Source organism: Gekko japonicus, unplaced genomic scaffold (assembly GCF_001447785.1).
Source record: "Gekko japonicus isolate JY-2015 unplaced genomic scaffold, Gekko_japonicus_V1.1 scaffold3462, whole genome shotgun sequence".
Classification (NCBI taxonomy): domain Eukaryota; kingdom Metazoa; phylum Chordata; class Lepidosauria; order Squamata; family Gekkonidae; genus Gekko; species Gekko japonicus.
The window spans coordinates 99809-125856 of record NW_015172655.1 but is presented as its reverse complement, the minus strand read 5'-3'; the positions used below and the strand labels follow the sequence as shown (position 1 = coordinate 125856).

The window sequence follows — 26048 nt, the reverse complement described above, 5'->3', positions numbered from 1 at the left end:
TCTTCTTCTTCTTCTTCTTCTTCTTCTTCTTCTTCTTCTTCTTCTTCTTCTTCTTCTTCTTCTTCTTCTTCTTCTTCTTCTTCTTCTTCTTCTTCTGTATGAAACTCCATGTATATCTAGCTGGCAAACTCTGAGGAGCCATTACTGGCATATGTTGCTACCCTGGCCAAAAACAGCTTTGTATGGAAAATCTCAGGGATTTCCACTGAGTGCTACTGGTCACAGTTGGGAAGCATAATGACATGTTAAACATTGGTTGATGTAATGTTGGAAAATGGAATTCATTTGGGTTTCTGTGAGAACAAATGGATAGCATGATAGTTCTAAATGCTCTTAAAATTGTAATAATGGCTGGAAAAATTACACTTTCTGGATCAAAGTGCTGGGTTTACACAAAACAATAAATTCATGAAGGACGGCCAGTTGCAGCTCCCTACTGGTAGCACCCCTGTCTTTCTCTAGATAATGTATTTATAGCTACACCCCTAAAACCTTTACAGGTATACCTAAAAACATAGGCGTAATCTTCGTGGGTGTGCTGTTCTCTTTCTTTCTCTCTCTCTTTAGGTATCTTCTCATCCCCTCTTTGAAAACCTTTCCACTGATCAAGGAATGTAGCTGAGCATTTCTTTTTTGGGGGACTCTGTCTGCAACAAATCCAGCAATGGCCAGAGTAAGTGGGAAATGTTTTGTATCATCATATAGTCAGTAAGCTTTTATATATGGGAACGGATCTGATACTAAATTATGATGTTATCTCTCCTTATATATAATTGAATAGTGGGTGCCAAAGTTCTAATTCTAAAATGTACTCCCTTAGTGTATGGCTGATGGCACTGCTCCTCAGCATATATCGCCACCAATCAGAAGGCAAAGCCCGGGTCCCGCCCACACCACAACTGTTCAAAGTGTGCTCTGCAAATTTAAATCCTCTGTGAGTTTTCAGGCACAGTGTGGGTGAGATGGCTAAAAGTCCCATGAACAGTATGTCAATTCTTGCTAGATATTGTAAAATAAATAGTTCAGATGGGCTAGTAGCATCACCATGGAGAGCTCAGCAGTCCTGTTGCAAGGTAAGCAACCGCTGCATCAAATCCACTCTGCCAGCGCTGCTGATAGTTACCTCTTATTTGATGTATGTCTAGTTTTGCTCAGGGGTCATTTCGTAGAAAAAGAGGTGCAGGAGCTCATTAGCATAACTTATTTGCATATGCCATGCCCCCTGACATCACTGGAAGTGTGTCAGAAGGCAACACCCACCGCTCAGGCTCCACTGGACTGTTTTGGATTGCTAGCTATTGGGGGTGGGGGGGAATGTGTAGATCTGCCCCTGAAGGTGGGCTGCGGGGGGGCTTTGCAACTTACCTGGCTACTTCTTGCTCCTCGTGGCCTGACTGAGGGCTGCTGGGAGAAGGGGGCGGGGCTTGTTGCATGTGCCCGACCCCCTGGGCTCCTTACTGCCGGAGCTCCGCTCCTGTGCGCTCTCGCAGGAAATGACCCCTGGTTTTACTACTACTATTATTACCAAGTGCAGTACAAAGACAAGTTTAGAAGGCCCTAGAAAAAAAAGGAGGTGCTAGCCCTGGGGAGTGGGAGTGATAAGGAGGGTTCTTCTACTTTCCTTGGAATTTTGCTACTGCCATAACTGAGGAAACTGACAACCAAAATGATCTTTGGGTGTTCGTTAATATAGCCAGACCAGAATTTTGGGCATAAGGAGTTTGTTTTATGGTAACTGTTTCCTGTTCTTTGATACTGTAGTCTCTAAAGTATTGGTATCTGTAGGAAAAGCAATGCAAATGCTGTGACAGAGCTTGGGGTGCAGACTGGATAAGAGTAAAAGAGAAATGAAGCAAGTGGGGTTATCTAGAAAACGGGTTCCTCAGCAGGTCCCTTCATGTTATGGCCCTTTATTGGTACCTTGAATAAGCTATGGTCAGGGGCAGATTAACCATGAAGCGGACTAAGCAGGTGCTAAGGGCACCAGGGCCAAAGGGGGCACCACAAAGTTGGGAAAAGGGTGAAAAGCTTAGTCTGTACAGCATATTGTGTTATCCTATGAATACATTTTTGTATTGCTGCAACCTGCATTGTATATCTGGTCAGATAGGTCAAGGACTAAAATGGACTGGGTCAGTGTGGAATGGAGGGGGGCACCAAGATTGGTCAGTGCTTAGGGCACCGGTGAGCCTTAATCCGCCCCTTTTTGTAGATAAAGCCCAGCAGGAACTCATTAGCATAATAGGCCACACCCCAAAGCAGAAACTCATTAGCATATTAGGCCACACCCATGACAGCACAGCTCGTTGGCACATTAGGCCACACTCCCATGTTACCAGAAGTGTGCTCATCCAGCCACACCCACCTTTTGCTTCTTATTCTGCTTACCTTGTTTGTTGTCCAAACCCAGGGCTTTTTTGTAGCAGGAACTCCTTTGCATGTTAGGCCACACACCCCTAATGTAGCCAATCCTAATGAGTTTCTGCTGTTGGGTGTGGCCTATTATGCTAATGAGTTCCTGCTAGGCGTGGCCACTTGGAAGCCAGCCGGAACTCCGTTCCTGTGCGTTCCTGCCCCAAAATAGTAGAGTGATTGAATTTTTTAAAAAACTTTGGACCATAATCAAGCATGTAGGTGTTTTGGGTATAGAGAATTCTGGATCAAAGTGAGGATCAGTAGGCAGAAGATGAAACATCTAAATGTCCGCAGATTGCAGCCAAAGGTCCACAACTGCAGCTTTTATTAATTATGGTTTGGAATGATGTCTGAATTGACTGGTCACAGCTAATGGTTGTTGCTTTGCCCCCAGAGTCCCCGACATTATACAACCGAGAGGGCTGAGCAGATGAAAAATGAAATTGCAAATGTAGTTCTTAATGCACAGTTTTTCTTTATGTTTGGAAGCTCAAACCATGGCTTGCGGTGCAAACTATGGTTAGAAAAAAAAGGTTTGACAATGCATTGAACCCATATTATGCTAGTAGAATAGTTTTCAAAGTGGGCATCTCTAGAGTATCGAAATACTCTTTCAAGCTTCCCCACATGAAAGGAGATGGTTTCCCTGGTAGTACTCAGTCTGTACACTGATCTGTAGACAAGACTAGGAAAAAGAGGAAGGCATGTAAGGGATTTATTTAAAGGTCTCTTTGGGATATAGGTTTGGCAAGGGAAAAAGCTGACTAATAAAAGAGGACTGCCTGAAAGCCTGGGCGCATACCTCCTGTGGCAGTGAATTCCATGTGTTAATCACTCTTTGGATGAAGAAGTACTTTCTTTTATCTGTTCTAACCCGACTGCTCAGCAATTTCATGCAATTTCAATACATGAGTTCTTGTATTGCAAGAAAGGGAGAAAAGTACTTTTTTCTTGACCTGCTCTATCACATGCATAATCTTATAAACCTCGATCGTGTCACCCCTCAGCTGTTGTTTCTCCAAGCTAAAGAGCCCCAAGGGCTTTAACCTTTCTTCATAGGGAAAGTGTTCCAACCCTTTTATCATTCTAGTTGCCCTTTTCTGCACTTTTCCCAATGCTATAATATCCTTTTTCAGATGTGGTGACCAGAACTGTACACAGTACTCCAAACAAGGTCGCACCATTGATTTATACCTGGGGCATTATTATACTGGCTGATTTGTTTTCAATTCCCTTCCTAATAATCCCCAGGATAGCGTTGGCTTTTTTATTGCAGTCGCACACTTTCTGAACATTTTCATTCAGTTATCTACTACGACTCCAAGATCTCTCTCTTGGTCAGTCTCTGCCAGTTCAGACCCCATCAACTTGTATTTATAGTTAGGATTTTTGGCTCCAATGTGCATCACTTTGCACTTGGCCACATTCAGGGGTCATTTCCTGCAGGAGTGCACAGGAGCGGAGCTCCGGCAGTAAAGAGCCCAGGGGGCGGGCACATGCAACAAGCCCCACCCCCTGCTCCCAGCAGCCCTCAGTCAGAACAAGAAACAGCCAGGTAAGTTGCAGAGTTTTCCCCGGCCCATCGGTCCAAAACAGTCCAGTGGCACCTTTAAGACCAAGTTTTATTCAGGTACAAGCTCTCCCTCCTCTGCAAGGACAGATCTGCACATTCCCCCCCCCCCCCAATAGCTAGCAATCCAAAACAGTCCAGGGGCGCCTGAGTGGTGGGTGTTGCCTTCTGACACACTTCCGGTGATGTTAGGGTGTGTGGCATACGCAAATAAGTTATGCTAATGAATTATGCTAATGAGCTCCTGCACCTCTTTTTCTACAAAATGACACCTGGTCACATTGAACCCCATTTGCCATGTTGATACCCTGAACAACTCGTCATCCTCAAATTTAGTCACTTCACTGCTTACTCCCAATGCCAAATCAGTAATGAACAAGTTAAAAAGCATTGGACTGAGTACTTATCACTGTGGTACCCAACTGCTTGCCACCCTCCACTGAGAAAATTGCCCATTTATACTCACTCTCTGTTTCCTATTAATTAGCCAGTTTCTGATCCACAAAAGGACTTGTTCTTTTATCTTACGACTATTGAGGTTAGTTAGGAGCCTTTGATGAGGAACTTTATCAAAAGCATTCTGGAAGTCAAAGTAAACAACATCTATTGGGTCTCCCTTGTCCACATGTTTGTTCACTCCCTCAAAGAACACTAACAGGGTAGTGAGACAGATCTTCCCTTACAGAACCCATGCTGAGTCTGTCTCAATAGTTTTTGTTCATCAATGTGCCTACTAATTCTTTCCTCTGTAACAGTTTCCACCAACTTACCCGGTATTGACGTCAGACCGACTGGCCTGTAATTTCCTGGATCTCCTCTGGAACCCTTTTTAAAGATGGGAGTGACATTAGCTACCTTCCAGTCCTCAGGAATGGAGGCAGACTTTACTGAAAGATTACATCTTTTGGTCAGGAGATCCACAAGTTCACATTTGAGTTCTTTCAGAACTCTCAGATGTATGCCATCCAGGCCTGGTGATTTATCAGTTTTTAAGTTGTCTATCAGTCGTAGGACCTCCTCTCGCGTCACCTCTATCTGACTCAGTCTTTCAACACCCCTTCTGAAATCAGTGGTTCTGGAGTGGGCAAGCACTTCTCATCTTCCACAGTGAAGACAGAGGCAAAAAATGCATTCAGCTTCTCAGCCATTTCCCTATCATCCTTCAGTACTCCTTTTACCCCTTGGTCATCCAAGGCCCCCAGTGCCTCCCTGGCTGGTTTCCTGCTCCTAATGTATTTTAAGAAAGTTTTATTGTTGGTTTTTTAATTTTTTTTTTTGCTATATGCTCCTCATATTCCCCTTTTGCCTGCCTGATCACAGACTTGCATTTTATTTGCCACAGCCTGTGTTCCCTTTTATCAGCCTCGCTGAGACTAGCTTTCCACCGCTTAAAGGAATCCTTCTTAGCTTTTACAGCTTCCATTAATTTTTTTTTGTTAACCATGCAGGCTTTTTTCTATACCTATTTGTGCCTTTCCTAACCTGCGGTATATATTTTTTCTGAGCTTCTAGGATTGTAGTTTTAAATAGTCTCCAAGCTTCCCCAATGGTTTTGACCCTTTCTACTTTCTCTTTCAGTTTCCTCCTCACATGCGCCCTCATATCAGAGAAGTTAACCCTTTTAAAGTTAAAAGTGGTTGTGTCAGTCTTTTTGGGCAACTCCCTATTTATACAAATGTTGAACTCAGTAACATTATGAGTTAACGTTTCGTGTGCGCACAAAAGCTCATACCTTGAATAAACCTTCGTTGGTCTTAAAGGTGCCATTTGTTGTACAGCTTCAGACCAGCACGACTGACCAACTGGATCTGCTTAGGATGACACTGTGTGATAAAACTGTACTTGGTAAAAGTGTTTTCTCTTATGCCATGCTTATCGGAACAGGATTAAGTCACCATAGTGACGCATTCCTCAGATTTTTACTGAGTGATCTATTGCTCATGCTAACAAGGCCGGGTTTATGGCACTGTAACACATAGCAACATGTGACACTCTGAGTGAAGTGTCATCCTAACAAATAACACCTTCAGGATTTGCATTCAGTCCAGATGGCTCTACATCTCAGGCATCGCAAATTTATTTTGTTTCTGTGTTTCTTTCTTTCTTTTTTAAAACAGAGCTGCTCTGGATGTAAAGAGAAGAGGCCTGCACACAGTCTGTGTACCAGTTGCAACAAATGGCTGTGCAGCTTGTGTACAGAAGAACATGGCCATGGCAAGGAAGCAGGAGAACATTTCCTGCCTATATCATTGAAGGGCTGCTCTGGTAGAAATCTATATACTTCTTAACATTGGGGTGGTGGTGGTGTTCTTTTCCTTATACGAAGCAATCCGTGCTGCCCTCTGGTCATAGTCCCTACATAATGGCAGGAACTGTGTAATATAACATTGGCCGTGGCCTCTCCAGGAAATAAGGGCAAAATTTTAATGAAATTCTTGGAAGGTAGGTTTGAGGAGGAGATAGGGAGCAGACAGAATGACAGGCAGGGATGAGTTGGGCTCAGGCAAGCTCACATGGTCAGAAAAGAGTGCTAACATTAGGGAAAGGGTGGGACATATTCAGGGCTCTTTTTGTAGAAAAAGCCCAGCAGGAACTCATTAGCATAATAGGCCACACCCAACAGCAGAAACTCATTAGCATATTAGGCCACACCCCTGACAGCACAGCTTAGTAGCCCATTAGACCACCCCCCCATGTTACCAGAAGTGTGGTCATCCAGCCACACCCACTTTTTGCTTCTTATTCTGTTTATCTTGTTTGTTGTCAAAACCTAGGGCTTTTTTTGGAGCAGGAACTCCTTTGCATGTTAGGCCACACACCCCTAATGTAGCCAATCCTAATGAGTTTCTGCTGTTGGGTGTGGTCTATTATGCTAATGAGTTCCTGCTGGGCGTGGCCATCTCGGGAGCCAGCCGGAACTACGTCCCTGTGCGTTCCTGTCCCAAAATAGCCCTGGACATATTAAACAGAAGCCTTGTATTGGAAGCTGAAGGATGAACAGAAACTGACATCCGGGGGATGTATTGCTAAAAACCCACTAGAAGTCAATCAGTTAGCCCTCTAGCCAGTTTCTACTCCATCCCTGGTTCCCTACTAGAAATTAAGCGCAACTCAGAGGGGAATCTTTGTGATCGGTATCCTGAAGTACTAAACTATCAGACAAAATAGCAGGGATATTAGAAAGGGACCCATGTCTTTGGTTGTGGGGAGTGATGGATATATTTTGTCTTAACTTCTGAAGGAAGTTCCTACCCTGAGGGAGCATCTGCGCATTTGAATGGCAATGTTTTGAGGAATCAAGCCCTGTCTCCAGTACTCAACCTACTGTTAGGAGAGTCCAATTTTTCCACTGCTTGTGAATTCTATTTATTTAAAATTCATGTCAGACTAAAGATGTCAGATGATTATCCATCAAGAACAAAACATGGCACCAAAGTTAACAATGCATGCAAGAATAAAGTATGCAAGACTATTACATAAGCAAGTCAATCCACTACAATGTGCACATTACATAAGCACGTCAGTTCACTACAATATGCATGTTACCTAATTCCATTTAATATCTGGATGGGGAGAAAGGTGGCTGTGATTTTGAAGAAAATACTTGATTAAAGACCTCAATATGGAAACTTGATCAAAAACTTACTAAAGGACTTGAAATTTATCTCCTCTTAACTGTTCAGATCTATGTTGTCTTGGGAGGCTTGGAATGAAAAGGAAAGCTGTTTATACCCAACCCCTATTAGTGCCTTGCAATTTTCTTCCTTTGAAGCTATCAAGAAATGATTGAATCAGAACAAACTCCCAGGGACTGTATTAAGGCCCATGTACAATACATATTTATTAGGCATGGTTCTGGAGAAGCAAAACAATCCCCCACACTTCCTGATTTGGGGAAAATTGGGGACTTGTGCTTTGTAACCTGAGACAAATAAATAGGCATATGATAGGAACCAATATACTACATACAGAGCTTGGAGAACTGAATCTCATAGCAGATGAATTAAGCAAATTAAAGTTGTGGGCAGGTATGTTTTTTTTTCTCTGCTAAAAAGAATTCTAATTCTGTTCCAAAAAATGCACAAAACATAGAATAAGTTATGCAAGAATATATGTAAAATTTGCAGAAGAATGCTCTATACCAGACATGCTGTATTCAAACTAGGGGTGTACATTCAAATATACCCCAGCTGAAAAAATAGCTTTTCAGCTGAATATAGATCTGAGCAGGGGTCATTTCATAGAAAAAGAGCTAGGGGAACTCATTAGCATAACTCATTAGCATATGCCACACCCCCTGACATCAGGGGCCTGGCGGTGGACCTGCAAGGCCAGCGGGAGTGCGAGGAAGCCCCGCCAAGGCCCTCCCTGGCCCCAGGCAGGCAGGGGTGGGGAGAGGTGGGGAGGAAGCAACTTACCCTCCCTCTTCTCCTGCCTCCTCCTTGCTGAATGAGGGCTGGAAGCGGGGCGGCCGGAAGCAGGGGGCGGGGCTTCGGCATGTGCCCCGCCCCCTGCACCTCACCCAGGGGAACTGTGTTCCCCCGCGTCCCCCCCGAAATGACCTCTGGATCTGAGGGTTTTTTTCTGCTATCCAAAATAGCCGAGCCCCAAAAATCTTGAAAATATTTTGTTTTAAAGGGACTGCGATCCCTTTAAATGCCCATTAACTTCAGCTATCTAGTGGTCCTGAAAAATCCCCAAAATATTCAGGATTTTTTGAGACCGCCCAATTGCCAAAGGTAATGGGCATTTAGAGGTATCACAGTTCCTTTAAATGCTTTCCGGGTGAACTTGCTGCTTGGAGAAGGCATTTAAAAGGGATTCCAGGCCCTTTAAACACCTTCAGAGTTCACTTGCAGCTTTCCAAAGGCATTAAAAGGGACCACAATTCCTTTAAAGCCCTTTCCCCTCTCCATTGAAACCAATGGAGGATGGGTCACCTTCTTTGGGGGCCCATAGAATTGCACCCCCTGGTCCAAGCTTTTTGAAACACAGGGTTGTTTTTTTGAGGTAGAGGCATCAGCAGCTATGCTGCAAACTTAGTGCCTCCACCGCAAAAGAACAGCCCCCTAGACCCCTTGATCAATTCTCCATTATATCCTATGGGAACCATTAACTATAACGGTCCTCATAGGGCAGAGGTGTTGAAGTTATTTATTATGAGGGCCAGATCTGACATAAATGTCACTTTGCCGGGCTGGACCATGTGTGCCATAACATGCAACATGAGGTACCAAAGATATAAACTTTATAAAGATGATTTCAAATGCCGAATGGCAATAGGCTTGATTGGATTAGGTGTGATATGCAGAGGGGTAGTAGGCGTGGAGATATCATCACTGGTAACGAGACAGGAAACCTAGGTCTCACTTTGGTCCAGGAGCATTCAGTCCAGGAGGATGCAAAGAATAAATGGACATAAGTCTGAAGACTTATGGCTTATGAAAGCTCAGTGACTCACGGAAGCTCATACCTTGCCACAAATCTTGCTACTGGACTCTTATTCTTTCTACAGCTATAAGAAACCACAACATTCAAAAACCAGTGGGGGGACATTTTAACCTTCCAGGACATTCAGTTGCTGACCTCAGAGTAGTAGTTCTCTTACAAATTAATTTCAAAGGAAGATTAGAGAGACTGATAAACTGCAACTGATAATGAAGCTCAATGCATCCTCCTGGGCTGAATTGAGACCTAGGTTTCTTCTCTCATTACCAATGACTGCGATTGTTATTTGGCATCTGAAATCACTTCACTCCCCAAGATATAAGGAGAAATGGACTCACATTTTAGCTGTATCTGAAGAAGAGAGCAGTGACTCATGAAAGTGCATGCCCTGCCACAAATTTTGTTAGTTGTTAAGGTGCTACCGGACTCTTGCTCTCTTCCACTAATAAAGGTTGCAAGTGGTGCTGTTAGGCTTCTTTTATTATTATCTTTTTATCTGTTAGATCTGGAAAGGGGGATCTCTCCAAGTGAAATAATGTGTTGCTTTCAGAGTGGACAAAATCCAATCACTGCTAGTGATGTTAATAAAAAGTTTTAAAAGGGTGGGGTTAATGTGAAGAAAGGCAGCCAATGAGGTGGGAGGGGAGAGCGAGAGACCACGTGTAGAACTGGAATATATGGAACTATAAATGTATTTTGAAATACTTACTTCCAGTCATTAAACCATGGAATCCAATCCAATTGTTGTAGTTCCTAACCAGGGTCTTTTTGAAAGAAAATTCCAGATAGGCAAAGAGAAACCTAATCTTAAAAAAAACAAAAACTTTTCAGAATAAGCGAAAATAATTTCCCCTTAATTCTCATTATTCCAGATGCATCTCTTTTCTGCTCCCCTTCCTTTTCTAACATTAGTGTGTGTGTGATCACACAGTAAACAGCAGAGCAGGCTTATCAGAAGAATCTCTCACCCTCTCTCTCTCAAATGCATGCACAAGAAACCTTACACCTGGAATAAAATTTTGTTGATCTTGAAGGTGCCATTGGACTTCCTCTCCAAATGAGGGAAGAAAGTGTAGGCATCGCAACAGCAGCCCCAGAGAAGGAAGCAGGAGGGAGTTATTCTCTGCTACACACACGTGCACTCTCCTTTTCCTTCCCCCTCGCTTCCCTAAGGAGGAAGAGAGGCTTTGGCGATGCAAGCACGAGCTCGCGGGCCATATTCCAGCCCTGTAGGGGCTGAATCTGGCCTGTGGACCACATGTTTGACACCCCTGCCATTAGGTATGATGGAGCAAAAACAACAACAACAGGCTTTCTTTCATCATCAACAAGTATCACATCATTTATAATCCTAAAAAGTAATGACATGTTAAACCTACTTTTCAGGTGGCGAAGGGGGACCAAATGATTTTGCCTTGTTTTGTCCTGTGCACAGTCAAGAGTCACTCAAGATGTTTTGTGAGACCTGCGACATCCTTGCTTGCCGCTGCTGCATTCTGACAGAGCACAAGGAACACAGGTAGTCAATATTCACAGTTCAATTTAATTCTATCAGGAAAGGCAAAGTTAGCTTTTGGGTGGATTTTTTTTTTAAACCAGCATGTTCCCTAAGCTATCCACACATCAAATATGAAAACATAACGGCATGTATTCTGGCTTCAGCAATCAAGAGATCTGCTTTACTGTGGCCTTCCAGCAGAGCAGGGACTTTTGTTTCCCTAACTGCAACCTTCCAAGAAACCCCAATGACCAGAGAAAACCTTGGATTAAAAGAAAGAAAGGAGCCAGTTTGGTGTAGTGGTTAAGTGCGCGGACTCTAATTTGGGAGAACCGGGTTTGATTCCCCACTCCTCCACTTGCACCTGGCTGGATGACCTTGGGCAAGCCATAGTTCTGATAAGAGCTGTTCTTCAAAAAAACAGCAGTTTCTGTCAGAGCTCTCAGCCCCACCTACCTCACAGGGTGTCTGTTGTGGGGAGGGGAAGGGAAAAGAGTTTGTAAGCTGCTCTGAGACACCTTTGTGTACTGAAGGGCGGGGTATAAATCCAATCTCCTCCTCCTCCTCTTCCTAATGGTAGGGTTACCAGATGACCTCTTTTTAGAGGACATGTCCTCTTTTATGATATCCATCCTTGTTAGATCGCCGCTAACAGAGATCCAGAGAGTGATTTCAACAAAAGTGATCAGCTTTATTGTAGGTACGAACAAGCGCTTGGAAGAAGTCGTAACCAGAACAACTTAACATTGGGAGCTAGGCTCCTTTTAAACATTCCCGGGCTAACTTAGCCACGCCTATTTACAATAAACAACCAATGAGGTTGTGCGGATAACATCCAATGAAAGTCCTTCCCTCGCAGGGAATTGGTATGGTTCTGATTGGTCGCTGTTGTGGAGCGACCAATAGCAAGTTGGCTCAGAGGAGCCTTCCTCTGGCTTGAGCTTATCATGGAGAGTTAATGCGGCGATTCATGTAAGTCTTTTCGAATACACCACAATCCTCTTTTGGGTTTGTTTTTTTTAAACTGATGAAACTGTCCTCCTTTTGGTTTGGAAGGTTAAGAATATTCCTAGTTAGTAGCAATTATTACAGGAGAAGACCCTGATGCTTGGAAAGACTGAAGGTCAAAGAAGACAGGGACGGCAAAGGATGAGATGGTTAGACAGTGTCATAGATGCAACGGACATTAAATTGAGCAAACTTCAGAGGACGGCGGAAGACAGGAGGGCCTGGTGTGATCTGGTCCATGGGGTCATGGAGAGTCGGACTCGACTGTGCGACTGAACAATAAAAAAATCACAGGTTAAATATTAGGGATATTTAAAATGAGATTTCTCATAGTGATAACTTCTTTGACGTAGTCAGTTAGGAAATATGCCCTCTTTTTTGCTTTTCAAAATAGGGTCACCCTCCCTACTAACGGTCAATACTCAGGTTGTGAGCTTTACCCCATAATAAAACCAGGCTGGGCAGAGCAAGCAAAACCACAGACAGGATGGAATGCTGGGCTGTGAGAATTCCATCCCTTCCTTTATCTCTATGAATCAAGGTCAGGTCAGGGGCAGGGGAGGCTGTGAGAACAACGAAGACCACCATTTCAAAATAAGACAAGCCACAAATGGGACTGAAAGTATGCCTGGGAGAGTGTGGGGGCCCTTCAGAAACATTAATAGACCCCAATTTAGAGGAGGAGGAGGAGGAGATTGGATTTATACCCTGCCCTTCACTACCCAAAGGCGTCTCAGAGCAGCTTACAAACTCCTTTCCCTTCCCCTCCCCACAACAGACACCCTGTGAGGTAAAAGAAGAAGAAGAGATTGGATTTATACCCCGCCCTTCACTACCCAAAGGCGTCTCAGAGCAGCTTACAAACTCCTTTCCCTTCCCCTCCCCACAACAGACTCCCTGTGAGGTAAAAGAAGAAGAAGAAGAGATTGGATTTATACCCTGCCCTTCACTACCCAGAGGAGTCTCAGAGCGGCTTACAAACTCCTTTCCCTTCCCCTCCCCACAACAGACACCCTGTGAGGTAGAAGAAGAAGAGATTGGATTTATACCCCGCCCTTCACTACCCAGAGGAGTCTCAGAGCGGCTTACAAACCCTTCCCCTCCCCACAACAGACACCCTGTGAGGTAAATGAAGAAGAGATTGGATTTATACCCTGCCCTTCACTACCCAGAGGAGTCTCAGAGCGGCTTACAAACTCCTTTCCCTTCCCCTCCCCACAACAGACACCCTGTGAGGTAGGTGGGGCTGAGAGAGCTCTGACAGAAACTGCTCTTTTTCAAGAACAGGTCTTATCAGAACTACGGCTTGCCCAAGGTCATGTTGTGGGGAGGGGAAGGGAAAGGAGTTTGTAAACTGCTCTGAGACTCCCTTGGGTAGTGAAGAGCGGGGTATAAATTCAATCTCCTCTCCTCCTCCTCCTCCTAAATTGCTCTGATACAACCAACCCCCCCCAAAAAGGCTGATTTCACCCACAGGGGTGCAGAATTTTTGTTGAGATATATTTTTGTTGAAAGCAAGTTTGTTAGTGGGAAAACATCCTGATGTTTTCACATCTGAAGACCCTGACCTATGTAAGATACTTTAAATGATGACTGACATGAAATAAACGAGCAGCTCAGCCGAGGCCTTTCTGTCCTTACAGTTAGCTACTGGATCTGAAACGCTGCCTTTACTTATAATCAAAATTTAAAGCATCAACAGAGCTGTTCAAATGAGAGCTGTCATTTCATCACTAATTGAAGCCATCAGAGGCTGCCTTCTACAGTCAGATCGTTGACCACCGATCCATTTAGTCCAGACCTGTCTAATTAGACTGGCAGCAGCTCTCTAATGCCTCAGGAGTTTCCTCAGCCTTGGTGATATAGATTCTTAAAAAGAGATTAAGAGATTGAACAAGGGACCTTCTGCATACCAGGCATGAGCCTTACTGTACTACAGTCTTTCACAATTTAAAAAAATTATATAACTAGCCTTCTGCGTAGCTTCTTTGGAATTTGACCTCAGTGCTACCCCACAACTTATTTATTAATGTCTGTGGAAAAGGCAGGGGTCATTTCGTAGAAAAAGAGGTGCAAGAGCTCATTAGCATAACTAATCTGCATATGCCACACCCCCTGACATCACCAGAAGTGTGTCAGAAGGCAGCACCCACTGCTCAGGCTCCACTGGACTGGTTTGGATTGCTAGCTATTGGGGGGGGGGAACGACATGCAGATCCTTGTGCTCCCCGTGGCCCGGGGCTGCTGGGAGCAGGAGGGGGGGCTTGTTGCATGTGCCCGCCCCCTGGGCTCTTCACTGCCGGAGCTCAGCTCCTGTGCGCTCCTGCAGGAAATGACCCCTGGGAAAAGGAAAACCCCGCACACAAATGCTTGCATCCAATGACGCCTTTCTACCAGGTCTTCCTCCATCAGAGCAATCCTTTCTCCATCGGAGAAGGCATTTCTCCCTTACGATGTAGCAGAAGAGAGACATAAGATTCAACTTAGTAGAAGGGACCCAACCCAAAGGCTTCTTTTCCTTCCTCTAGGTTCAGGCACCTCCACGAAGCCTTGCAAAACCAGAGAGCCATCTTGGAAAACGTAACCGCGAAAGTGGAAGAGAAAAAAAGCGCGGCACAGGTCTCGGCCAAACAGATTGAAGACAGGTAACTTTGGTGATACCAAGATTCGCATAAGAAGGTAGATTATGGTCAGGGTCTCTTTCATTGGGACATTACTCTCCAGTAACAGCTGCTAATTTATAGGAACACTGAAGGGAGGGGTGATCCTCATTTTTCCAGACTGGATGGCAGACTGACAGCTGAGAACCAGTCCTCTGTGGAATGCAACATTTCCTTGGCTGTCACTTCTGCAGTAGCTTGTCCAACCACCATCTAAATCCATAGGCAGCATATTTGCCACAGCAGGTAGGAAGGTAACCAGTTTGCTCACTGCCGGAGCTCAGCTCCTGTGCGCTCCTGCAGGAAATGACCCCTGGGAAAAGGAAAACCCCGCACACAAATGCTTGCATCCAATGACGCCTTTCTACCAGGTCTTCCTCCATCAGAGCAATCCTTTCTCCATCGGAGAAGGCATTTCTCCCTTACGATGTAGCAGAAGAGAGACATAAGATTCAACTTAGTAGAAGGGACCCAACCCAAAGGCTTCTTTTCCTTCCTCTAGGTTCAGGCACCTCCACGAAGCCTTGCAAAACCAGAGAGCCATCCTGGAAAACGTAACAGCGAAAGTGGAAGAGAAAAAAAGCGCGGCACAGGTCTCGGCCAAACAGATTGAAGACAGGTAACTTTGGTGATACCAAGATTTGCATAAGAAGGTAGATTATGGTCAGGGTCTCTTCCATTGGGACATTACTCTCCAGTAACAGCTGCTAATTTATAGGAACACTGAAGGGAGGGGTGATCCTCATTTTTCCAGACTGGATGGCAGACTGACAGCTGAGAACCAGTCCTCTGTGGAATGCAACATTTCCTTGGCTGTCACTTCTGCAGTAGCTTGTCCAACCACCATCTAAATCCATAGGCAGCATATTTGCCGCAGCAGGTAGGAAGGTAACCAGTTTGCTTGCCAGTTACAATTTAGAGGAAAGGAAAACATCTCAGATGGCTTGCTGAAAATATGCACTAGAAGGTATGGGTAAGAGGAGGGGGGGGTAAACAAGCCCGTTCAACCCCCTGTTCACTCATACGGTGATTGAGAGGGAGATTTTGGAGGGTGAGACTGGATTTCCAAATTTCTTAAGGGGGCCCAAGTTTTAATTCTTAATAAGGAATTGCTAATGGACTGTTGGAAAGGCTGTGTTTTTACAGCTACAAAAATAAGTACTTATGATCCTAATGACAAAATGCTATTGTCCAGTACCTTGGTATACAACTAAGTATTTAAAAAAGGTTTTGCTATAAACTATTGGAAGTCCACTAGTTAACATTAATAGATACTTTCCAGGGGTCATTTCATAGAAAAAGAGGTGCAGGAGCTCATTAGCATAACTCATTAGAATAACTTTTTTGCATCGGCCACACGCCCTGACGTCACTGGAAGTGTGTCAGAAGGCAACACTCACTGCTCAGGCTCCACTGGACTCTTTTGGATTGCTAGCTATTGGAGGGGGGGGATCAGGGGTCATTTCGTAGAAAAAGAGCTAGGGGAACTCATTAGCATAACTCATTAGCATATGCCACACCCCCTGACATCAGGGGCCTGGCGGTGGACCTGCAAGGCCAGCGGGAGTGCGAGGAAGCCCCGCCAAGGCCCTCCCTGGCCCCAGGCAGGCAGGGGTGGGGAGAGGCGGGGAGGAAGCAACTTACCCTCCCTCTTCTCCTGCCTCCTCCTGGCTGAATGAGGGCTGGAAGCGGGGCGGCCGGAAGCAGGGGGCGGGCTCCGCTCCTGTGCACTCTTGCAGGAAATGACCCCTGCTACTTTCCCCAAAAAATTAGCAACCCCCCCCCAAATAAAATTAAGGCAATACTAAGGTTTGGCACCTGCGCTCAGCAAACATCTCGTGCATTGGTTAAGGAAAGCCCTAAGGTTAACCTCTGAAGCATATTATTTAAGATCCCAGCAGTGCTCTCAGCAAGGCTTTTTTTGTAGCAGGAACTCCTTTGCATATTAGGCGACACACCCCTAATGTAGCCAATCCTCCAAGAGCTTACAGAGCTCTTCTTACAGGGGCTACTCTTGGAGGATTGGCTACATTAGGGGTGTGTCGCCTAATATGCAAAGGAGTTCCTGCTACAAAAAGAGCCTCTCAGGCTTAAAACCAAGTATTAGCTTCGCAACCAACGCTCTGGAAGATACAAGCTGTATACAGTATTATGGTAGAATCTATCAAATGTATCGGTAACTTTTTACCTCTCAAAACTCAAGGACATCGTTCAGAGATTTTTATACATGGGTCTGTTTAATAAATGTGGTAATGGCTTCATCTCTACAGGCTGTTTGAAGTCAAACACTTACAGAGGAAAGTGGAAAATCAGATAAAAATGGCAAAGATGGTCCTGATCAGCGAAATAAATAAGCGAACAAACGTCCTCCTTGAACAGCTAGAGGTAAGCAGCAGCTGAAACGAATCATGCTATGTTCACATAAAACACAGTCGATCAACCAGAGCATTTATAATAATTATTTGGTGAACTCGGCGTCCAGTGGTGCGTGGGGTGGGAGGTCTAGGTGTTTCTGGCAATAGTCATAGAAGAAACAGCTACCACAGGCTTCTTGCAGAGTTTTGTGCCTGTAGCAGCTGAGAAGCACCATGATGCTAATGATGGTGGCCAAGAAAGAGGTCCACTCCAGGTCCACACAGAAGGCAGCTCCTAGTCTAGAGAAAGTGGAGAAGATGCCTGGAGTCCAACTCTCTTCCTTCTCTGGGTTGCCAAGTTATAAAGGTTATCTATGGTCTCAATATAATATTTATTTTATGTGTTCTCAGTAGTGTTTCTGTGAATCCCAGTGAAATAGGGTTGCCAGGTCTGGGTTGGAAAATCCTTGGAGACTTTGGGGGTGGGGAGGGGAGGGGGCGGGGTTGGGGGAGGGGAGGGGCCTCAAGAATGGTGCAGTGCCATAGAGTCCACCCTTCAAAGCAGCCATTTCCTCCAGGGGAACTGATCTCTGTCAGCTGCAGATCCGTTGTAAAAGCGGGAGGTCTCCAGGCCCTACCTGGAGGTTGGCAACCCTACAGTGAAAGTTATCAAGGCTGCTACTGAGTACAGAAGATTTTGCTATACAAGAAGATTCTTCTCTGTTAATTTTCTGCTTTCACTTTCTGCTTTACCTCTCTGCCAGTTTGGTGTAGTGGTTAGGTGCAGACTCTAATCTGGGAGAACCGGGTTTGATTCCCCACTCCTCCACTCGCACCTGCTGGATGACCTTGGGCAAGCCATAGTTATGCCACAGCTGTTCTAGGAAAAGAACAGTTTCTGTCAAGAGCTCTCTCAGCTCCACCTACCTCACAGGGTGTCTGTTGTGGGGAGGGGAAGGGAAAGGAGTTTGTAAGCAGCTCTGAGACTCTGAGAGCCAGTTTGGTGTAGTGGTTAAGTGTGCAGACTCTAATCTGGGGGAACCGGGTTTGATTCCCCACTCCTCCACTTGCACCTGGCTGGATGACCTTGGGCAAGCCGTAGTTCTGACAGGGTGTCTGTTGTGGGGAGGGGAAGGGAAAGGAGTTTGTAAGCTGCTCTGAGACTCCTTCGGGTAGTGAAGGGCGGGGTATAAATCCAATCTCTTCTTCTTCTTCTACCTCACAGGGTGTCTGTTGTGGGGAGGGGAAGGGAAAGGAGTTTGTAAGCCGCTCTGAGACTCCTTCGGGTAGTGAAGGGCGGGGTATAAATCCAATCTCCTCTTCTTCTTCTTCTACCTCACAGGGTGTCTGTTGTGGGGAGGGGAAGGGAAAGGAGTTTGTAAGCCGCTCTGAGACTCCTTCGGGTAGTGAAGGGCGGGGTATAAATCCAATCTCCTCTTCTTCTTCTTCTACCTCACAGGGTGTCTGTTGTGGGGAGGGGAAGGGAAAGGAGTTTGTAAGCCGCTCTGAGACTCCTTCGGGTAGTGAAGGGCGGGGTATAAATCCAATCTCCTCTTCTTCTTCTTCTACCTCACAGGGTGTCTGTTGTGGGGAGGGGAAGGGAAAGGAGTTTGTAAGCCGCTCTGAGACTCCTTCGGGTAGTGAAGGGCGGGGTATAAATCCAATCTCCTCTTCTTCTTCTTCTACCTCACAGGGTGTCTGTTGTGGGGAGGGGAAGGGAAAGGAGTTTGTAAGCCGCTCTGAGACTCCTTCGGGTAGTGAAGGGCGGGGTATAAATCCAATCTCCTCTTCTTCTTCTTCTACCTCACAGGGTGTCTGTTGTGGGGAGGGGAAGGGAAAGGAGTTTGTAAGCCGCTCTGATCTCCTCCTCCTCCTCCTCCTCCTCCTCCTTCTTTTTCCATAGAGTGGACCTTTTCATGATTCATTCTGAATATATGGTGTAATTTATATCAAATCTTTCTGTTCCCAATTCTTGACAGAGAATAACCAGTGAAAGGAAGCAGAAACTGGAACAACAACTTCAGGGCATCATGGTATTAAACAGGCAATTTGAACATGTGCAGAACTTCCTCAGCTGGGCAGTGTGCAGTAAAAACAGTGTTCCATTCCTCTTCAGTAAAGAACTGGTAAGAATAAAATAACAAGACATTTAAAAAAGGAAGGGAATGAAGAAAAATTAGTCTCCTCAGAAAGAAGTGGGGCAGATTCATCAACTACTTCTGCATTGTCCCGGGCTTTAAGATGGCCTGTAAGCCTCACTCCCTCAAAAGCCAAATCAAAGTGAGAGGGAAAGTACCTCTGAAAAAAAGGCAATAAACAGAAGGGCTTAGTCTTCCTTATTGACATTTTAATGTGATGGTTTGCTAAGCCAACCATGCTTATCCTGTTATTTCGTTGGAACTAACAGAGTGGGTCACTAAGGGCAGGGGTCATTTCGTAGAAAAAGAGGTGCAGGAGCTCATTAGCATAACTCATCATTAGCATAACTTATTTGCATATGCCACACCCCCTGACATCACCAGAAGTGTGTCAGAAGGCAACACCCACTGCTCAGGTTCCACTGGACTGTTTTGGATTGCTAGCTGTTGGGGGGGGGGACGTGCAGATCTGCTTTCACAGAGGGGGGAGAGCTTGTACCCGAATAAAACTTGGTCTTAAAGGTGCCACTGGACTGTTTTGGACCGGGGGGGCCGGGATGGAGTTCTGCAACTTACCTGGCTGCTTCTTGTTCCTCATGGCCAGGGGCTGCTGGGAGCAGTGGGTGGGGCTTGTTGCTTGTGCCTGCCTCCTGGGCTCTTTACTGCCGGAGCTCCGCTCCTGTGGGCTCCTGCAGGAAATGAACCCTGACTAAGGGTATGGGAAGAGTTCTTGTGTGGATTGAAGGTGTTCACCATGCTGAATCACTGTGTGGGTTGACTACAAAATTATTCTTCTGAAAGCATCTTAAAGGAACCTTAACTTTTGCAGGAAAGGGTCTCTTGTATCCAGTGCTGATTTAGTGCTGACCTGGAAGCACAAGGAACATCAAATTGATTTCTTTCATGCCGATAGTGCCAGTCACTTCATGTAGGCCACCTACTGGTCCCACAACTGTTTTTATCTGTAATGCAAATGGATGAGGGGCCAGTAGTTCAGAGGGAAGACCCAGCGCATTAATTTATTCAGTGGGTTTTCGAAACTGTGGACTGGAACTCCAAGGCAGGTCATGATTCTTTTGCAAGAGGCTCAATGTCAGACTCCCATCACATCAATGAAGTACACGCTTGTAGAAAAGGTTTTACTTTATTTGAAGCAATAGGTGCATAACAGGATCACTGTTCAGAATGAGGCAAAAGCATGGCACACAATAGATTATAGTAAATTCAAAAAGCTGAGGCCCAATTGCGGGATTTCCCCCGCGCGCCATTGAGCCTGGGAAGCAACGCTCCTAGATAATCATAACATGTTTGCTTCTCATGGATAGTACCATGAGATCACCCAAGCTACTATTCGCCAGCAACCACCTGCGGCCTTGAGAGATACGGACGTTCCTGCAACTAGGCAATTAAGCGCTTCAACTGGCATACATGGGAAAGTGAAAGCAGACAAGCGCATACATAGATAATAGATAAGCGAAACCCCAGAGAATAGGAAAACACATTGGCAGCTTGCTGACACTCATGAAGCCAGGATGGAGGAGATTGAACAGGGTGACTTATGAGAGGAGATTCAGAGAGGGTTGCTGGCCAATTTGGGTCTGCCTCTGCATAGTGTATGAAATGGCCATGAAATAGAGGCTTGGATCCTGACTAGCATTCCCAAGGGTACAAGGACTTCTGGGTTCAGAGTGTGATTTTCTCACATTTCCCTATTGCTGGAACATGAAATGCAGGAATACAGGAACTGGGGCAAGAACAGGCATCCTTCTGGGTTCCTACGGGGGGGGGGGATCACACTCTGGAAGTGGATCCAACCTACAGTTTGTTGTTCAGAAATATTTTATATTTATAAATACTAAACATGAAAAATAAAACATAAACCTGTTTTGTGAGTTAGCAGAGCCCTGCCTTTGATGGGGAAAGGAAAAGCAGCATGGAGTTTCTTTAAAGGTAAAGGTTCCCTTGCTCGAAAGCCAGTCGAATCCGACTCTAGGGTTGCGATGCTCATCTCCGTTTCAAAGCCGAAGAGCCAGCGCTGTCCAAAGACGTTTCCATGGTCATGTGGCCGGCACCAAGGCGCACGGAACGCTGTTACCTTCCCACTGAAGTGGTACCTATTTATCTACTTGCAATTTCTTGCTTTCGAACTGCTAGGTTGGCAGGAGCTGGAACTAGAGATGGGAGCTCACTCTGTCATGCGGCACACTCGGGTCTCGAACTGCGGAACTACCGACCTTCCACAGCCCGCAGTTCAGCGTCTTAACCACTTGAGCCACCGCAGCTCTTTACAAGTTTCTTTACAAGCAGGTTAAAAAGAAGTATAGGAAATTTAGAAGTGGGTGCCACTTCAGTGGTTCTCAACCTTTTTGAATTTATTTATAATAAAGCCGGAATCTAATGGCACCTTAAAAACTGAACATCTATTCCAGCATGAACTTTCATTAGATGCACTAGTCATCTCTGTGAACAGAAGACAACTATGATAACATCTGCCTTACATACATGGCTTGAATCCTTGTACCTGGCTTCTGCTTGTGCAAGTCTGTTCATAGTACCTGGCTTCTGCTTGTGCAAGTCTGTCCTCTGCGGTGGAGAATGGTTCTCAGTTCCAGAGAACTGGCTGATGCTAAGCACCTTCTGCTTGCTGAGAGACCATGGTCTGCACTGAGCGGAAGAACTTAGTGTTGAGGAATGTGGAAAACTTCCTTTCCAATAGAGAATAGCATTGTGCAAGTAGAAACAAGGAACAGGGCCCAAGCCTGTATATCATATGTTCGTGCATGAAGTTTAAGGCAATTATTCATAAAGGTGTGTGCCATAATAAATCTCTTCGTCTTCAATATGCTACATTTTTTGTTTGTTTTAAATAATGAAATTAATAGAAATTCAAACGGTGCATGTTTGGGCTGCAGAAACGGTAAACTGGCCTAGCAGAAGTATATGTGATCCTCTACAGCAGCTCTGTGTAGTGCAGACCTTAGCATCTTTGTAGCACGAATGATATTTAAGATCAGCTTGATGTGGAAGAGGGAGCCCAGGGCTTTTTTTTGTAGAAAAAGCCCAAGAGGAACTTATTAGCATAATAGGCCACACCCAAAGCAAGAAATGCATTAGCATATTAGGTCACACCCTGACAGTGCAGCTCATTAGCATATTAGGCCACACCCCATGCCTTCTCTTGGCTTGCCCGGGTGCCCCACGGCTGCAGGGAGCCCGGGCAAGCCCCCCCTTGAAGGGAAGGCAGTTTATTCCCTTGGCTTGTCTGGGCGCCCGCTTCGGGGAACCCCGGACAAGCCAGCCCTTGGAGTAGCCAGGGGGGGTCGCTCTCCAGGCATTCCCTCTGTATCCACACATGTAGATGTTTTGGCTGGTAGGCGTGGCCAACTCTGAAGTCAGCCGGAACTCCGTTCCTGTGCGTTCCTGCCCAAAAATAGCCATGAGGGAGCCCATGACTGTTCCCTCATAATTTGGTCTGTACAAGGTATTTTACTGATTAAAAAACCCTCATATTTGAGTACTATCTGGGATTATGGGTTGGGAGATTGGTCAAGCCATCTAAGGACTTGTTTACACAATTAGGGATTTCTTATCTCAGCCTCATTGCACAAAATCAACCACCTCCATCTACACAAACAGCTTTGAGGGTGTTTCAGTGTATATCTTTGTTTTCTAACTCAGGTATTTACAGGTCACTGTGTTTCTCTAGTCAACTGTTTTTTCCACAAAGACACAAAAACCCTGCATTGTGGAAATGCAATATAATTTTTTCCAAGGTGATGGAGAACTGGCTCAGGAGCCCTTGGTACCACTTCCCTGTGTTTTAGTTCATATTAGCATGCAATTCTCCCTTCAGCGTGTAAGCAAATCCCCCAAATGTAAGTGAATCAGAGAGTTCTCATTTAATGATAACTGACCGAAACAAAGGGCGATTTCTCACTAGAGCTGCCTCGCAGCACAGCGCCGTTTTCCCCAACACAGACATGTCAATTTCACACCCAAGGCTGCGGGGCTGCATTTGACTCGGGGCTTCGCCCGATTTCCTCTGCAGTTTCATGATCCTCAAAAACCAGGATCACGAAACTGCGGAGGAAATCGGGCGAAGCCCCGAGTCAAAATGCAGCCCCGGAGCTTGGGGTGTGAAATTGACATGTTTGTGTTGAGGCAAACGGTGCTGTGCTGCGAGGGTGAGATTGGGTGAGAAATCGCCCAAAGCCTTGCTAAAAATTTTAATGACCACAATCAGCTCTAAAATATCATGCTGATTGTTATAGTATATTCATCTATAGTCATTACTAATTGCATTACTCCTCCCTTGATTTGTTACCAGATTGTGTTTCAGATCCAGCGTTTACTGGAAACAAACTGTAATGCAGATACGAGTTCTCCTTGGAAGGTGAGATTCACATGGGACCCATCTTTCTGGACAAAACAGCTCTCCAATTTAGGTAAAACGCTGTATACAACTTTACACTTCCTTTCTTTTTTCTTGGATGTCTCTTTGAAATATCATCTGTGGCTATCACAGCCTTCATATATTCTTAATGTATTCTGCTGAGATAAATCTTTGTAAAGCACATTCACCATGACTGCTGAAAGCTGCTGTGAAGTTGGTTGAACACTCTGTGTGTGTGTTGTAAATGGGGGTGACCTTTAAATTGCCACTAATTCCTTTGTTGTGTGTGTGATGCAGTTGATGCTCCCTAGTGGCTCCATCCCATGCTGTTTTGGTAACATAAAAATTCAGAAACTATGTGGGAGGAATTGAAAAACCATGCCAGTATTAAAGACCAGACTAAGAGAAGGAGGAATTCTTGGCCAGAGTTCTTTCCACATAATCTTGCCCATGTTACATTATCCCTTTATTAGTGAAGCAGTGTGCGATGGAGTCACAAGCCAGTGGTGGCTGTTTTGTTACCACAGGAAACATTCAGAGACTTTCTCCATGTGCTGAACTATGTATGAAGCCACAGGATGAATACATTTTGCCATGAATTTCATGTAAGCATATCATTAGGACAGTGGTGCACAGAGTGGGGAGTAGATTCAAGTTACTGTGTCTGTATGGGAAGTTATCAATTGCAAAGTAGGGTTATTTCGTAATATTATGAATGATGGCATAAAATAACAACACAAAACTGGCTATAAGGATTGTAAAGTTATTATGCAATACCAGAAACTCTTTTCTAGCAAGTAATGACTTTTATGAGAATGAAAGAGGATAAAGGGGATTCACCCTGTCTTTGGGGGTTCAGAGCAATGGGTCATGAAGAAACAAACAAACTAGGGCCCCGGTCACACGGGCCAGATAACGCAGGGGTTAGGGGGAGGCGTGGCTGTTCACCCCAGAGCAAAATAAAGTGCGGTAGTCCGATCACATGGTCCTCCAAGTCTCCATGCTTCGGCTGTTAGCTGGCGATTACACGGCAATGCTGCAGCATGGCAAAGAAGCGGCTCGGCGTGATCACACAAGCGTTTTGCGTTTGTGTGCATATGCAGTTCCGCAGAGCAGCACTGCTTTCAGTTTTGTGTTTGTGCGCATGCGCTTATGAAAAACATCCAGTTTGCGATGGGACGTGGACGCCATGGGATACTAGCGCTCCCGCGATCAGACACCTGCCTGTGCTGCGTGTTTTCCGGATATTTGGTCCTTTTTAACTCCGTATCTTTGGTGGGATGCCACAGGTTGGCCATGGGTGCGCTACATTTCCCAGATGTTGCAGTGTGATCGCGTCCCGAAAATCTGCCCGACATTCGTGCTTTCTGCACGGCAGATTCTCCATGTGACCAGGGCCTAGGATTGCAAGTCTGAATTTCAACTCTGTCACTGTTGGGTTGCCTGTTGGATTGATTTAGAGCAGTTTTTGCCTGTCTTTCTTTGGAACTGGATTGAGAGCAGATTTCTGTTTTCTTAGAGTAATCCCCTCTCCCTTAGTATTGCAGATGTATGAAAGTTAATCCATGGAATTAAGTGCCAATCTAAATATCTGGATAGAGAGGCTACCTTTTGCCAAAGAGGACGAAATACTCTATGTAGCTCAATAATGACTCTACAGAAATGACTCCTTGGGATTATATTGCCTTGGGAATGTTTATTTTCTTAACCACGGAGTAATCGCAGTTTGTCTGATGACTGATGTCTGGGCTTAGAGAAGCAGAGTTTCCAGGCTAAAAGGTGGCTCTTCTGTACAGGCTAGAGCTTGGAGTTTTACTTCAGAAATGCCTGAGGATGTAAAGTCCATCTTCTGGTGTATGTTCTGTACTCTTAAAATGGGGATGTTCTTCAAATAAGGAACATTTGACAACAGCATAGGTCAAGCAAAGGATAGTGTTGTGGAGAAAGAGGATCTGTATTGAAAACAAGACAAAATCCTATTTGTATCTATGCTGTATGGGGTGGTGGATGGGGGGGGGGGATAAGTGATTTGTATATCCAGCCTATATCCAATGGTCTATATCCAGCCACTTGACTCAGGAATATTTGAAGTCTTCCTACAGTTTAGGGAGACTTTCTCCAACTTAAGTGGCTCTTGCTCCAAAGGAAGACCCACAAGTTGGAAAAAGGCTCCTTGAAGTGGAGAAATGGTATCCAGCCTCAGGTAGGATACCACCCCGTCTATCAACTACATTTTTAATTTGTCCTTCTTCCAAGGAGTTCACAGTGGTCACAGTCATTTCCTCTCCATGGGAAAATTTGGGAACTATACTTTTATCAGGAGAGTCTTAACTGAATTCTCGGCACCTTCCCCAAATTGGCCAGGATTCTTTGGATGAAGTAATGAAATTCAACTCATAAAACTGATAACATTTTAAATATAAAAATACCACAGAAATATGCTTTTTAGAGCACACACATAATGAGTAGAAATCAGTTTTAGAACTGGTTTAGCTGACATCTGAGTTCCTTTAAGGGAAGAAGAAGAAGAGGAAGAGGAAGAGGAAGAAGAAGAGGAGGAGGAG

The 26048-nt window shown here is 45.1% G+C and overlaps 1 protein-coding gene across 1 annotated transcript in view; it reads left to right on the top strand.

Moving 5' to 3' along the window:
- Positions 1 to 6102: 6102 nt before the first annotated feature.
- The window catches only part of TRIM66 (tripartite motif containing 66), a gene marked incomplete at its 5' end in the record, with an annotated part of 54468 nt that continues 34522 nt past the window's right edge, over positions 6103 to 26048 (top strand). The window contains 6 exons of the mRNA XM_015421735.1: positions 6103 to 6250; positions 10820 to 10952; positions 14468 to 14584; positions 16870 to 16984; positions 18933 to 19079; positions 23419 to 23536. Of these exons, the coding sequence (XP_015277221.1) occupies positions 6103 to 6250; positions 10820 to 10952; positions 14468 to 14584; positions 16870 to 16984; positions 18933 to 19079; positions 23419 to 23536 (778 nt within the window). The remainder of the gene's footprint in view (positions 6251 to 10819; positions 10953 to 14467; positions 14585 to 16869; positions 16985 to 18932; positions 19080 to 23418; positions 23537 to 26048) is intronic.